Source organism: Saccopteryx leptura, chromosome 5 (genome assembly GCF_036850995.1).
Source record: "Saccopteryx leptura isolate mSacLep1 chromosome 5, mSacLep1_pri_phased_curated, whole genome shotgun sequence".
Lineage (NCBI taxonomy): Eukaryota > Metazoa > Chordata > Mammalia > Chiroptera > Emballonuridae > Saccopteryx > Saccopteryx leptura.
Window position 1 is genome coordinate 181,972,435 of NC_089507.1, and position 16,763 is coordinate 181,989,197.

The 16,763-nt window shown below is 37.8% G+C and overlaps 1 protein-coding gene across 1 annotated transcript in view; it reads right to left on the reverse strand.

Moving 5' to 3' along the window:
• The window catches only part of PCSK2 (proprotein convertase subtilisin/kexin type 2), a 349,800-nt gene extending 339,916 nt beyond the window's left edge, over positions 1 to 9,884 (reverse strand). Inside the window, exon 1 of the mRNA XM_066387098.1 lies at positions 9,415 to 9,884. Coding sequence (XP_066243195.1) covers positions 9,415 to 9,591 — 177 coding nt within the window. The 5' untranslated portion in view covers positions 9,592 to 9,884. The remainder of the gene's footprint in view (positions 1 to 9,414) is intronic.
• Positions 9,885 to 16,763: the final 6,879 nt, after the last annotated feature.

Below are 16,763 nucleotides of genomic sequence, written 5' to 3' on the forward strand. Positions count from 1 at the left end.
ACCTGGAGATTATTCTGCTAAATTAAATAATCCAGATAGAGAAAGTCAAATATCATATGATCTCAGTGATATGTGGAATCAATTGAACACAATAAACTGAGGAAAAATAGAAACAGAGGCACGGTAACAAGAACCAAATGGACAGCTGTCAGAAGGAAAGGAATTGAATGGGATGGGACCAAAGAAATGAGGAGATTAGCCAAATTATATACATAACACATGGAGGGAAAGGGAAGGATGGAGGGAGGGGAGGAGGGGGCAAAGTGGTTGATATGGGAATGGAAAGAGACTCTGCATGGGTCATGGGAGCACAATGAGGGGGGGTGAGGTTATTATATTGAGTGGGACAGTTGAAACCATGCCAACACAATACATTTTTAAAAGTTTTAAAAATCTATGAGGTTCAGCAAAGCAGTTTTAAGAAGTTTATTATAGCAATATAGGACTACCTCAATAAGTAAGAAAAATCCCAAATAAAGAATCCAACTTTACACCTGAAACAACTAAAGGGAAAAAACTTGAAGTTAGTAAAAGGAAAAATGTAATAAAGATAAGAGCAGAGATAAATGATAAATGAAATACAGACAAAAATAAAAAGAGAAACCAGAAAAGATCAATGAAACTAAAAGTTGGTTTTTTGAAAAGATAAACAAAATTAAGAAACCTTTAGCTAAACTTATCAAGAATAAGAGAGGGACCAAATAAATCAAATCAGAAATGAAAGAGAAGTTACAACAAACACCACAGAATACAAAGGATCCTAAGATACAACATACAAATAATTATATGCCAACAAACTTAACAACCTAGAAAAAAATGGACACATTTCTTTTTTTTTTCAATTTTATTTAGAAAATTAAATTTAACAGGGCGACATTGATCAATAAGAGTACATAAGTTTTAGGTAAACGTTTCTATATCATTTGAACTATTGATTATGTTGCATACCCATCACCCAAAGTCAAATTATTTTCTGTTACTGTATATTTGTCCCTCTTTACTCCCTTCTCCTTACCCTCCCTCACATCCCCCTCCCCCTTGTAACCACTTCACTTTTATCTATGTCCATGAGTTTCAGTTTTATATCCCAGCTACATATGAAATCATATAGTTCTTAGCTTTTTTTTGATTTACTTATTTTACTCAGTACAATGTTCTCAAGGTCCATCCATGTTATTGTAAATGGCAATATGTCATCATTTCTTATGGCTGAGTAGTATTTTATTGTATATATGTACCAATTTTCTTTATCCAACTTCTAGAAACATACAATCTTCCAAGATTGAACCAGAAGAAAACAGAAAATCTGAACAGTCCAATTACTAGTAATGAAATTAAATCAGTAATCAAAAAACTCCCCACAAAAACAGTCCAAAACCAGATGTATTTACAGATGAATTTTACCAAGCATTCCAAGTAAAATTAATGTCTATTTTTCTTAAACCATTACAAAATTTGAAAAAAAGGGAAAACCTCCAAAGTTATTCTATGAGGCCAGTATTGCTTTGATACCAAACCCAGACATCACCAAAAATAAATAAAAGTAATTTACAGGCCAATATTCCTGATGAAGATAGATGTAAATATTTTCAACAAAATATAAGCAAGTCAAATTCAATAATACATTAAAAAGCTCATACACCATAGTCAAGTGGGATTGATCCCAGGGATGTAAAGATGGTTCAATATCTGTGAATCAATCAACATCACATTAACCAAACAAAGGATGAAAATGATAAGATCCGTAAATGCAGTAAAACAAATTGACAAAATTTAACATTTATGATAAAAACAAAGTGGATATAGAGGAATCAAACGTCATCATAACAAAGGCCATGTGACAAACCATAACTTACACCGTACTTAATAATGACAAGCTTTTAGTTTTTCAAAGATCAAGAACAAGACACTAATGCTCACTTTCACCACTTTATCCAACATAGTACTGAAAGTCTTAGCTACAACAATCAGATGAGAAAAAGAAAAAAAAAAGCATTTCAATTGGAAAAAAGAAGTTAAATTGTCACTGTTTGCTGAGGACATGATACCATATACAGAAAACCCTAAAGACTCCATTAAAAACTATTAGAAGTAATAAATGAATTCAGTAAAGTTGCAGAATAAAAATTTAATATACAAAAATTTATTCCATTTTTGTACACTAGTAACAAACTATAAAAAAAAAACTAAGAAAACAATCCCATTTACAATTGCATTGAAAATAATAAAATACTTAGGTATAAATTTAACCAAGAAGGTAATATAATCTAAATATGTAATGTACTGATGAAAAAATTAAAGATGTCACAAATAAATGGAAAGATATATATGCTCATAATTTTGAAGAATTAATAGTTAAAATAATCATACTAGCTAAAGAAATCTCCAGATTTAATGCAATCTCTATAAAAATTCCAGTAACTTTTTAGAAACCAGAACAAGTAATTAAAAATTTTATAAGAATCACAAAGAATCTTAATACTTAAAAAATCTTGAGAAATAAGAACAAAGTTAGAGGTTTCATGCTTCCTAATCTCAAACTATACTACAAAGCTATATTAATCAAAATTGTATAGTAGGGGCACAAAAATGGATACATAAGTCAATGGAACAGAATAGAGAGACCAGAAATAAACCCACACTTATATGGTTAATTAATCTATAACAAAGAAGGCAAGAATATACAATGGGGGAAAGACAATCTTTCAATTAATGGTGTTAAGTGTGGACAGATACAAACAAAAAAATAAAATGGGACAACTTTCTTATGCCATATACAAATATAAACTTAAAATGGATTAAAGTCCTAAAATAAATGTAAGACCGTAAAACTCCTAGAAGTAAACATAGGAAGCAAACTCTTTGACATTGTTCTTTACAATATTTTTTTGATATGTCTCCTTGAGCAAGAGCAACAAGAGCAAAAATAAACAAGTGAGACTACTTCAAACTAAAAGCCTTTACACGACTAAGAAAACCATTAACAGAACAAAACGAAAAAAACAACCTACTGAATGGAAGAATATATTTACAAATAATATACTCAATAAGGGGTTAATATGCAAAATATATAAAAAACTCATGTTATTCAACATGAAAAAACCCCAAACAATCTGATCAAAAAATAGGCAAGGCAAAGGACCTGAATAGATTTTTCCAAAGAAACCATACAGATGGCCAACAGATACGTGAAACTATGCTCTGCATTACTATTTATCATAGAAATACAAATCAAAACCATACAAGTCAGGATGTCTGTTATCAAAAAGTCAACAAATAATAATTGTTTCTGAAAGATGTGGAGAAAAGGGAACCCTCAAGCACTGTTGCAAGGATTGTAAACTGGTGCAGCTACTATAAGAATAAAGGTTTCCTTATATTTAACCATAGAACTACCACATGACTCAGCAATTCCACTTCTGGGTATTTATTTGAAGAAAAATTTAAAAAGATACTAATTTGAAAGGTATATACATTCCTGCTTTCACTGCAGCATTATTTAAAATAGCCAGGATATAAAAGTGTGTATAAATGTACGTGTGTATAAACAGATGAATAGATAAAAAGAATGTCACACACACACAGCACACATATGCACACAATGGAATATTGACTATAAAAAAGGATAAAATCTCGCCATTTGGAACAACATGAGTGGACCTAGAAGGTATAATGCTAAGTGAAATAAGTCAGATGGCGAAAAACAAATAGAACATGATTTCACTTATATGTGAAATCTAAAACAAAACAGTGAACAAACAAAAAAAAACAGAAACAGACTTATAGAAACAGAGGACAGACTGATGGTGGCCAGAAGAGATGGGGGTTAGTAGGATGGGGAGAAAAGATGAAAAGATTTAAGAGGTACAACCTTCCAATTATAAATTAATGTTCTTGGGATGCACTGTACAGCATAAAGAACTTAGTCAATATAATTACCATAATAATCTCTATGTGTGGTGAAAGACTTATCATGGTGAACACTACGTAAGGTATATAAATGTCAGATCATTGTGTTGTATACCTGAAACTAACATAACATTGCACTTCAAGTATACTTTAATAGAAGTGGCTGATGATAAATATTTAAAATCTGACAACAGGTTCCTATCCATGATAGGTGAGAAGCTCCTACTAACCAAAAATTATGACAGATAATCAATAAGAAAAAATTTTTAGGGCAAAAGACCTGAATAAATGACTATATAAAAAAGGATATTTAAATTACCAATAAGCATATGAAGAATTCAGTTTCAGTTGATCATCAGGAAAATGTAAGTTCAAATCACAGTAAGGCACCACTACATACCCACCAAAATCACTAAAAGGAAAAAAGGTATAAAATATCAAATGCCAGTGAGAATGTGGAGCAGTCAGAAGCCTCATCCACTGCTGGTGGAAATGGGAATTTGTGGAACTGCTTTGTGAAATTGTTTTGTCAGATTGTCTGTGGTAGGCAGAATTCTGAGATGGCCCCAAGGTTTCCCCACTCCAATGTACATGCCCTGCAAAATCCCCTCCCCTGGAATACAGGCAGGACTTTGAATATGTTGGATTTCACTTCTGTGATTAGGTTACCTTATATGACAGAAATAAACAGATTTATCAAATATAGTAAAAGTCCCAAACTTGTTTAATTGAGTTAATCAAAAAATCAAGAGCAATTCTCTTGTGTGGGCCCAACCTAATTAGGTTAATCCTAAACAGGAACTGGGCTCTTTCTGAAGGAAAAGATTTGAAGGGTCTGAGTGTAAGACGGCATCTCAAGGGGGTCATGTGGCAAGATCACGAGGTAAGCTCCAGGAGCTGAGAGTGGTCCTGGTCCAGCAGCCAGCAAGAAAAGGAAGGCTCCAGGTCCCAACTACAAAGAGCTAAATTCTTCTTAAAAACCTGAATATACTTGGAAGTGGGTTTTCCTTCAGTTGCTGCCTCTAGATAAGGACATTTTATCCATAAAAACGGAAATAAAAAATTTGTGTTGTTTTAAGCCACTGCATGTGTATTGGTTTGTTACACAGCAATAAGAAACTGATTCAGTCTCATACTGTCCCTTGACTCAACAAATCTATTCTTAGAAATATTCTCAACAGATAGCCATACTGTATATGTTTTCACCAAAATACATATACCACAATATCCACAGAAGAAATATTTATAATATTTGAAACCCAGAATTGAACCCATGACATCCATATGCCAGGCCAATGGTCTATCCACTGAGCCACCGGCCAGGGCTGAGCACAACTATTATTAAAAATACTTTAAAACTTTCGTACACATAAAATTACTCACATGATTTTACTTGTGCAATCATCTTAGCTTCAGCCCTATGTGGGTAAAACATAATATTCCATAGCAAAACAAAACATGTCAGTTGTTTGGACTTTTATCCTAATATCCTAATTCTTATTTGACTTTTGGTGAACCTTCAGCATATTGCTTTAATAAATATTATTTTTGTTTTATTTTTCAAGGAAATTAAGTTTAGTGATATATTGAGAATTTGAAGGTACTCTTTAGACTAATGCCTTTGTCATTATTGTAAATTCACACATCAGTTATATGCACTTTTCTGATAAACATTAACTATTGGCTAAGCCATAATAAATTAGAAAACTTTTATTCCCTCACACCTTTCAGAAGGTAAAGTGAAGGTGTTTTTACTCTATTTTTAGAGAGGAAATATAATGATTTGTTCATGATCTTGTAAGAGTATATGGTCTTGCAAAATAATCAACAAATATTCATTGAATACCTCATACACAGACCACTGTGCTATATATAGGAACTATAAAAGACATAGTATATTGTTTCTCCTCTTGGAAGATTTATGATATACTGGAATATATACTCATACACACTAGTTCATGATAAGTTCATACATGGTGGGGCAAAAGTAAGTTTACAGTTGTGAGTATTTGAAACAGTTTATTCTTGTATTATTGTTTATTAATTATTGTTATTTTTCATATGAACAACTGTAAACCTACTTTTGTTCCACTCTGTATGTTAATTCTAAGTAAGTGTTAGGTAAAGAAAGAAGTAATAAGAAAAAAAAGGAAAGGAAAAGTAACAGAACTCTAGAATGGGACCCCAGATGCAGAGCTCCTGGAAGTCAGGAAAGGCTTCTTGGAGGCAGCATGATAGGAAAACAAAATTATTTTTGGTAGAGAAAATTTAGTCTTAAATCTGACTTTTTTTTCATTTTCCAGATATGAGCAGTTACTTAACTTCTTGAAACTAAGTTTTTTACCTGTGAATCAGGGTTGATGCCAATAATTTCTATGTCACAAGTTTGTGAGGTTAGATGAGATAAATCAGTAAAATAGCAGACTCCTCTAGTCTGCATAGCTGACCTTTCTTTTGGATGAATAAATAATTACTAAGAATCTTTTATGTCTGACCCTGAGTGTCAGAGAAGATGAAGCAATCAGGAGTTGGGAGGTATACTAAGTAAGAGAGAGGAAAGAGAAGGAGGTACCGGGGTTTTAACAAAAATGAATAACAAATGTTGACAAAAGTACAGTATGGCATGAGAACAAGACAGGACCGTGTTTGGTAATACATAGAATTAAGGAAGTTTCCTTAGAAGCTGACAAACCCAGGGCTATGGTGGTAAACCAGAAATATAGGAGATATCCCTGAATATTTACCTTTCAAGCAGAAGGGCAGTGCTCATAGACATTTTTCCTTACACATATGACATGACTAGGGAAGAGGGGATGGCTGTACTACCTTATGTCACGCATGCTTTGCTTTTTGTCTCACAGGAATTTGAGAAGGGAAATCTCATTGTACTTGAGGGCATCAGGGAAGGTTTGGAGCTCTTCTTGAAGGAGGGAAGGGACATGAATCCAAGGGAGAAAAATTGGGTTTATTCTAGACAGGTGTAGCAGCCTGCAAAGATCAATTGGACAGAAGTATCTCGCTATAAGCTTATTTTTACTTACATTGGATCCAAAAGCAAAAATCGTTTGGATAACAGATACTACTTCTGAGAGGTTATGGAGAGGTGAGGAAAGGAGTGGCCCCTTTCTCCTGGGTAGGAATCGCAGGGTTGAGGCTGTGCTGCAAAACCAGTGGGCTCCAAGAGGAAGCGGGGAGAGTGTGACTTAGGTATCTTATTTCACCCAAAGTATGAGTCCCCTGAGATGTAAAGGTAAGTGTATTGAGATGATCTAGATTCATGTATGTTAAGATTGTACACCTTCTTGCTCAAATTCCATCATCAAAATTGTAATTCCTCATCAAGTTGTTTACTTCTTTACAAAAAAGTAAGCCTCTGGGACAATTAATAAGTTAAGCCATTATTAGTCTCAGCTACATTGAGATTTGATTGTCTCTAAGATCAGATCTTAGGGGCATCTTTTTCAAAAAGAGAAATGAAGACGGGATTGCAATGTCTGCCTATATTATGATAGCAATATCTGTCTACACTTTAAAGTGGTGCGTGTTTGGGAGAGAAAGTAATGGCTATTTTTGCATCAACTGCAATCCTATACACTCAAGAACTAAAGAGCTGGATTCCACATCCCTCTTCACAGCACCCCAAAGCCCACACAGCACGCAGAGCCCTGAGGCTTGATATGGTCTGTACCGGGGTTAAAGAGCATGGTTTTGTCTCTGAAAGATCTGGGTTTAAATCCTTGGTTGTTTTTTATTTTGAGTCTGAGTCAATTTCCTTATCCGTACCATAGCTTAATAACAGTAGCTTCCTAAGAATTACTGAGAATATTAAATAAGAATGTGTGTAAGGACTCCAGTGCATAAAGTTGCCCTATAACTATCAACTGATAATAATCACTATTACATTTATGGCGCCCAGGTCTGGATCAGAGAGGTGGGAAGGAAGGAGAGGGTCTGTTTGCTGACTGTTTTGGCAGCAGTGCCGACACCGTTCCGAGGCCCTGGGGCAGAACGGCAGCGGGCTGCTCCCTCCGCGGGCCGCGTCAGTCTCCTGCTCCACCTACGCTTCCCCGGAGCAACAAGTTCTTTTCTGCAAGACCCGCCCGCGCGCCGCGGGCGGACCCGGGCGCTTCCTCCCAGACCTCCGACAAACTCGCTGTCAAACCCATCTTGGGTCGAAGTGCGGGCTGCCAACGCCCTGCGGAGGCGAGAGAGCCCGCAGCCTGTGCAGGAGCCCGTGCCGAGGCCGAGAGGAAAGCGGGAGGCGCGGAAAGTGGGGACAGAGGGACCGATAGGAGTCCCAGTTCGCGCTGCCCTTGAGAGGCAAAAGCCACAGAAAGCTCCCACCGTTCGTCTCAAGCCTCTCCTGGGATCGAGAGGAAGGAGACGGGGCTCGGACGGAACCCCACAGACTTCCACACGGCTCTCTGGTTGCCAAATGGTACCCTACGTCCTCCAGGTTCCCCTCGCCCTGGTTTCTCCTTGCACCCTCACTCCACCTCACCCCTCGTCAGGTTTCTTAAGGACACTTGAGATCCCTGTCACGACGTTTCGCAGGAGAAGCAAGTAGGTCAGCTACAGCCCTGACCCCCAGCGTCTCCTTTCCATTGCCCTCTCAGAACGGGGGTCCTGGGATCCCCAAAGGATTCCCCGGGCGTTCCAGACTGGAAGCCTCGTCCTGCTTGCCCAAACGGTCGAACTCTGACACATTCTTGAAGTGGGAATCCCCGCGTCCTATCGGGAAAGCCAAGCTGGCCGCCCACAGACCAGGAGAGCCACCTTGACTTCTCCGCTGGGAACTCCCTGCAAAAGCTACCTGCCCAGCTCCACAGCTCTTTGCTGAGAACTTGAGAGCGAACCAGGAGTACGCTCCCGGGGTGGGCTGGGGTGGGCGGGGACGAGGGAGAGGGGGAGAAGTTCTGCCCCGATTTTAGGAAGAAAAACCAGTTCCTGTCTCCAAGTGTCCTGAAGCCAGAGAGCTGCTTTCCCTGGAAAAGAGCAGAGACCGAAGTCTCCGGGAGGGAAGTCCTCCTGGCGCGGGGTCTGAAAAGCACGGACATGAATCTCAATGTCTGTCTATGCTTGTGGTCTTGTCTGTCAGAAACTACTCTTTTTCTGGTGATGGGAGAGGTGGGTAGATACATCGCTGGCAAGTCAGCAGACGCCAAGCCCAGATAGATGTTCAGCACCTCCTCCCTCCATCCTCAAGCAGCCTTGAGAACTTGGTACTTCGGACAGCAGCCCGGGCGCAAGGCTTTGTTTGAAAGGTGTTACCCTGTTTTCGCCAAGTCAAAGAACAATAAATTATTTTTATGACCTTACTAGTACAATTTGAAGGACATTTTAATTACATAACCTGTGATAGATCACTGGAGGCAATGTCGTGTTAAAGAGCTGATGGCTGAATGTCTGCATCGCAGGAGAGAGAAAACTTGCAAATCTGCAATGAGATTGCGCAGGGCTGTTCCCGTTTTTGAAACAACATGCGAAATGCAAGGAAAACCTTACCTTTCGGACTCCAAAGCCATGTTCTGCTGCAACTTGGCGAGCTTCTTCTTCGCCTCCTTTATGCAACTCCACAAGAAAATGATTCGTGAAGACCGGGCTCTTGGCAGATGCAAAGACCATGACACAGAAGAGGACCCCGGCGGCCGCCTTCCACTGGGAGACACAGCCACCTTTCATCTTTCTTGGGGAGTGAAAAGTGGTGCTAGGAGGCGCGCAGGCTGGCGGAACAAGGGACTCGGAAGAAGGGTGCAAATAAAAATATATGTATAGTTTTTGTTTGTTTTTAAAAGGAATCGTTTAGAGAAAGAGACTGATTAGGGGCTTGGAAAGCAGCAAATCAGTGTGTGTTCTCTAGCATCTGGCTGACGAGAAGCTGTGTAGTCGGGCGGCCGGGATCGCTGGCAGAGGTGCGAATGTGAGGAGCTGTGTGTATCAGAAAGAAAGAGCGAGTGTATATGTCTGTGCTTGATGCTAAATCTGCATTTTCAGCTCCTCCTCAGCTCCGATTCCACAGGGGAGGAGAGCACCAGCCTGGCTGACGTGCGCCCGCCAGCAGCCAATGAGGACCTGCGGAGCGGCGGGCCCTGCCCTGGGCCACCCCGGGTCCACCCCTGTTCGCCCCGGGCCGGCGGGTCCGCCTCCGCCGGCGAGGGGCGCCGAGCTGTGAGCCTGCGCCCCCGCCCCTTCCAGCACCCTGGAGAGCTCCTCCATCGCTCCACCCCGCCTGCCTCGCTCCCAGGAAAATCCCCGCAGCTGTATTCTGGTCGGCAGCGCCCGAGTGATGTCATTGTTTGTGGAAATCTGTAAGGCTCGGGAAAGGGAATTACGATGTGTACGGCTCTCCGAGGCCCCAAGGGGAGCTAGGGCACCGGCCTCTGCCTATTTCACTCCCCTGTTTATTTCTCCCTGCAAAACCTCTCTCCCCCTCCTCTCTCTCTCTCTCTCTCTCTCTCTCTCTCTCTCTCTCTCTCTCTCTCACACACACACACACACACACACACACACACACACGCACGCTCTCATGCACAAACACGAAAGCACACTTGACTACCCTTCTCTCAATAGTAAGGCAAACATTAACCCTCCTCCTGCCACTTTGGGATAACACCTTTGCTCCCTTTCCTGGCTTGGGGAGACTGGGGAAAGTAGCTTTCTTGAGGTGACTCGTGCTGGCCGGGGTGCGGGTGGGGGGGTGCAGGAATGAGCTATTTTGTTTGTTTGTTTGTTTGCTTATGTAGGCTTCAGGCTGATCTGGAACTGAGCAGCTGGGAAGCCTGGCAGGAGATAAAGCTTGCCTCTACTGGCAATTGTAATTAGATGAGACTCCTCCAGGAATCTAGGCTGCTCTGCTGAGACTGCCTTCAAGACAGCCACGGCTGGGACTGCAATGCCTGGAAGTGCACTCTCAGGTTTGGGGGCATTGGTTGTTGAAGGAGGGCGAGAGTGAGCCTTCGGGAAAGTGTAGCCAACAATCCCGAGAGCTGGACCAAGACTCCAGTTGAGAGGCCAGTTGGTTAATTCAGTCAGGCTGGCAGGGAGTCAGCTAAGTTATCCCGTCAAAAATCATGCACTCACATTCTACTGATGCTTACAACCGACTTCTTCCTGCTCCAGAGGAAGCAGAGACACAACATCTGCAAGAAAATGAGGTCGATTGTTTTAAAGCAACTCAAATATTGTTGAATTACAGAGTGTGTGCACTGATCTTGATTATCATTTAGATCCAAACTTCAAAATCCTGCCTTTTGCGGATAAGAAAGAGGTACGAGACATTTATCTTATTGATTTAAGTGTATGCAACACACACACGGATATTATATTGACACATTTGACACACATACACAAGTGGACACACATATCTACTTATCTATCAATCAAACATCACTATCTATCATCTAGCTATCATTTATCTTTATAGACCTTCTTATCATTTTAGGATGAAGGCAGAACCTACTAAAAAAATCATTTCTATTGGTAGAAATGATTATACATTTAATACAATGGGACACATTGTCTTCAGAGTAGATCTTGTTGCTGACATGGGCTCATTTCTGAGGATTTTTTTTATTACACTATCTTACTTTATAGCCTACCCCTCAGAGTCCATCTGTTTGATTTTAACACAAGGCTTCTTATGTGGAGATCTTCAACTCTTTTTCTTTTTCTTATGTTTTATCCACATTTTTAATCAAAGTACTAGGCTGCTATGAAGACCGTCCAAACTGTTTTTGTTTTTTGTTACTGCCTTGTATTGTCACTTGAGAAAAATGGCACCAAATGTGAAAATTACATTAGATGGATTCACAATCATAAGGAACACTTCAAAAGCAGCAACAGAGATAGAAATCTAAGCTTTTAGGAAAATAGATCTTGAAGAGCATCAAATAACTCAATTTAGAAGACTATGGGTGTTGTGAAATAGCACTGCTAATGTAGCTAAATCTCTCTGAAAATGAACATAAAAATATCATCTATTCAGAGATATTTGTTAATTATTTTTGGTAAAACCACAGAGCAATGCCTTATTTCCTAAATAAATTCTAAGATTAAATGCTAGTAAATGTTGAATCTTATGTATCTGCATTTTAAAAATTAAAGCCATGTAAAATAGGGTACAAGCTAAAAAAAACCTGGATTGATGAACAAATAAGCCATTTTTAGTGTTTACATAGAATGTTTGTTGTAATATTGTCAGAGGAGTATAGCAAATAAAAAAGAGAATTTTTGTGATGCAAATGCTAAGTGGAGGAAACTATTGATTCATTAATTGTTCTTTGAAGTACAAATACACATTCACATGCATGCACACATTGCTTTTTTTAAGATAACTATTTTTAAGTTCAGTTAAAATATTATAGTAACTTTAGAGCAAAAGTGAACAGAAGAGAGAACAGCAGTAGAATGTTTCAAGGACTGAAATGGAATTCAGTTGACAAACTATTGCAGGTTTTGTTGTCACTGAGTATGCCCCTTGGTCCAAACCATTATATCTCTCAGCCTCTATCTCCTTTTCTGTTAAATGCAGACAGTTCATACAGATATCTTCCAGCTCCATAGTCCTACAATTTCAAACAGATGACAAAGTCAGACTGTGATATAGAAAGCATCATCAATAGCCTAAGAAATGTTGAGGGCCATTATCCTTTTTTTTAAAAAAATAACATTATGGTGGCTAAAATATTTATTTTTATAACCTTCCCCCAAAAGTCTTATATTTATTAACTTTGTGGATTTGAGGAGAGAATAACTGCCTGGCACTGAGTACCAAACAGGAAAACCATCAGCATGTTGAGTTCTTACTATATTTAAGATACTGTTGGCCCTGGCCAGTGGCTCAGTGGATAGAGTGTAGGCTGGGTGTATGGACATCCCTGGTTTGATTCCAGGGCAGGACACACAGGAGAGGCGACCATGTGTGTCTTTCCCCTTCTTCCTCTCCTTTCTCTTCCTCTTCCCCTCCCACAGACAGCTTGATTGGTTCAAGTGTGGCCCTGGGTGTTCAGGATAACTCAAGATGGTCCCAGCACCAGCCTCAGGCACTAAACCTAGCTCAGTACTATAGCATCAGCCCCAGATGGGGTTGCCAAGTAGATCCTGGTCTGGGTACATGTGGAAGTCTGCCTCACTATCTACCCTCCTCTCACCTAAAAAAAATAAAAGATACATTTCTGTAGAGAAAATATGGGTATTTCATTCCAGTTCAGATGTTCCACTTACCCGCTAGAGTCTCTTTGAAGTCATTGTCCTACAAAGACCAGAATTTTCCTATTTCATGACTTATTAACTATAAATCAACAGACCTTTGTGTAATTAAAGGAACTCTAGGTATATTTTGGATCCTCCTGCTTAGATGTACTTCCAGAGAGAACTTTGGCCCAGGAAGCTTTAGATCAAGGGAAACCCACCGCTGATAAAGCTAGAAGTAGTCTTAGGAGAGGCTGTTGGATTTTTTGGTATTCTTTGGGTCATTAGGGAAAAGATTTTATGTTTCTGTTAATTTCTTTTTAATTGGGTGAAATGTAATTTCAAGGGAAATAAGACATGTATAACAAAAGGTACAGTTTGAAATACAGTCTTGTTAAAAATCAGTTTAGGCTTTGCCTTTTCTGCTGCCTTTATTCTGAGCACTTTAAGTACAGTAATAATAATTTCATTAGGTGCCAGAACTCTCTATTATCATATTGTATTACTAACCTTTTCAAGCAGATTCTTCCTAATGACCCTCTCCTCCCTTTCCCTTCCATTCCAGCTTAAACTCAGTTTTTCTGAAGTATTGTTACCAGGTTTTGGATTTCTGCCAAATTTTGAATTCAATATTGATGTTTTTTATTTTTAAAATTTTCTCCATATAATTCTTATTTTCTAACATATCACCTCATTTCCCTGTGGCATTTATCTACAATCTCATATTTGCTGTAACTTAAAATTTAGGTGCTCAGAAAAATTTAATTAGTATATCGGTAGAGCCCTATCCCTTCTAAATCATTGGGATTAACATGCCCTGTCTCCAATTCCTATGGCTTTTATCAACCGATATCTTTTATAAAATGACTTATCTCTGTTTTTCCGTTAGCTGCAAAGTCTTAGCTGACTTTTGTTATCTAAGCCATCTTAAATTAATATAATAAGAGGGCTCATGGGGCTATATCAAGTGTTTATCATCAAGGCATTGATTCTAGAGGGCTTTGGGTTGTATTCATTTTCTAACTTCATCTTATAACTTCATCAACAAGCCATCAGATTTTTTCAGACTAAGTGACTCTTCATAAATGAAAACTAGTCATTATTTCCATATTTTCCAGGACAGTAAAAATATTTTTTTGTGCTAAATTAGGTTCTATTATTTTAATAAAATTTAAAGTAGCTAAACAATGAGGACAAAGGGTCCTTTTAATCTTCTTTTGAAAATCAGGAACACATTTCTATTCACTACTTTAGATTCCTGTTAGTTCTACAGGAATACAAAATAACATTTGCTCACCTGGAAAGTTAATTAGTTATTTCCTAGGGCTTACTGGAACACTGCTTATTGTCTGCAGGAAGTTATTACCTCTTTATAAATTTTCTACCTTAAATTCTTTCCTTTTTTCGTGGTTTCTTAAAAAATACAGTAAATGATCGATTCAGTTTCTGAATGATTGTGGAAATTATATTTAACAAGAAATTTTTTATTCTAGTTTAGAATAAAAAATAATTCAGAAAGAACAAAACACACGGCTTGTTGGCAAATGTAAACTGGACTTTATGAAGATAAATTTCTGTGCATAAAATTAAATTTCAAACATTTATATATATATATATATATACATACACACACACACACACACACACACACACACACACCAGTTTTTTTTTTAAGACTAACTCTGCCATTACAATGAAACATCCAATTCTAGGAAAGCCTTACTTCTACTTAAATTCTTTGGGTAAAGACACACTATTTTGTATTGATTTGAATGACATCATATAAATAGAAAAATTAATGTATATAGTTATTTAACATGCTGGAAAAATAGCTATAAATGTTTTCCTGTTCTCTCAGATATCCCATTTTTTTCTTCTGAAAATATTTTATTCTTTCATGGTTTTAGAAACATGGCATAGCTTATTTTCAGAAAAATTGGTCAGAAAATACTCATTTTATCTTCTATGATACTAGAGAAAGTAGACCAAAAAAAAGTATACTTTAGAAGCATATTTTTAAAACTAGCTACTCAAAAATAATACCTAATGGCTTTTATAGATTCATTTTATCTTTTAAAATTCTACACTCAATAAATTATAATTCATGTAGAACCTAATCATAGAATTCTTAATGTGTAATAATGCATTTAATGATGTACTAATTTATGCTAGTGGTCTCCTGTTCACAAGCATATGGATCACTGTTTAAAAAATAGTCCTCATCCTTTAAAAATGAATCATTTCTCAGAAAAAAAATCCAAGATGTGGCTTCTTTGGGGGGAAGGATGATCAAAGTTTTAGCAAAATAGTCACAGTTAGCTAAAGTGAGAACTTGCCATTCTCCTATCTCCTTTCCCCAGATATAATGTGGCTTGCACTGCCTAGTTTGTTGAAATCCTTAACCAAGTTACTGATTCGTGTATTTTATATTCCTGACCTGGTCCATAAAGCCATCTAAGTTTGTGACTTCTTGTTTAAACAATCTATGAGGTCTTAATTATTTTGCTATAGAGATTTTTATAATACCTTTATAGAATACATTCAATTATTATGAAAGTAAAAGTGTATTCTCTAAAACAATTATTAGCATAGATATAAAGAAAAAATCCCAACAAATTAGACTCAGACTTTCAGAACACAGACTTTTGGGGAAATGTAACCAGTCTTGGCCAAAGCTACTTGATCCACATCGAATAACAGAGTAGATAAACTGGCATTCCCCTTCTCTGGTAGTGAAAATTTTTGCAAATGTCCAATATGGTTAGCTTTTCTTATATTTTGTATTTTGCTATAGGGTAGTCCTTAGGAATGCCTGGGGAAGGTACAACCAAAATTACCAATATGAGGATAGTGAGATAAAGGTGTAAAGTATGAATTAGTATAGAAATATTGCAGAGAAAGTCGAGTGCCACTGTGGGAAGATTGTGAGGCTGGAAGTAAAGATTCCTTTGTTCAGTGCTTACTCTGTTTCTTTTTAGCCATGTGACCTATGGAAAATCATTTTCTGGACCTCAACATTAAATGGTAGTAGGGATTAATTGCTTAGATTGATTCTGTCTAAGATTCTGTTTAGGGCTAAATTTCAGTGACAAGAATCTAGACCAAGCACTATTTCTCTCATGTATCTTATCTCTCTTAAGGTCTTCAGGCTACACGAGCTATGCAATGGTATGTGAAGCATAACAGTGTAGTTCTACAAACTATAACACAGTCATTACAATAGCATTGACTGTGTTCCTAGACACAGAAAACAAACATATTTTCCAGGGGTAAGAAGGATGTGGGGATGGGCAAAATAGGTGAAGGAGATTAAGGGGTACAAACTTTTAGTTATAAAATAAATAAGTGACAGGGATGCAATATACAGCATAGATAATATAGTTAATAATGTTGTAATAACTTTGTATGATGACAGACTGTAACTAGACTTTTGATGGTGATGTTTAAAAATATTGAATCACTATGTTTGTCACCTGAAACTAATATAATACTGTATGTAAAGCATAATTCAATTAAAAATAATTAAAGAAAACCCCAAAATATAAAAGTCAATCATTGCCACTATATGCTGTGTAAAAAAAAATCACACTACCCAAAAAACTCAGAAACATTGGTATGCGAAGACACATGTACTCCCAGGTTTATTGCAGCATTGTTCACAGTGG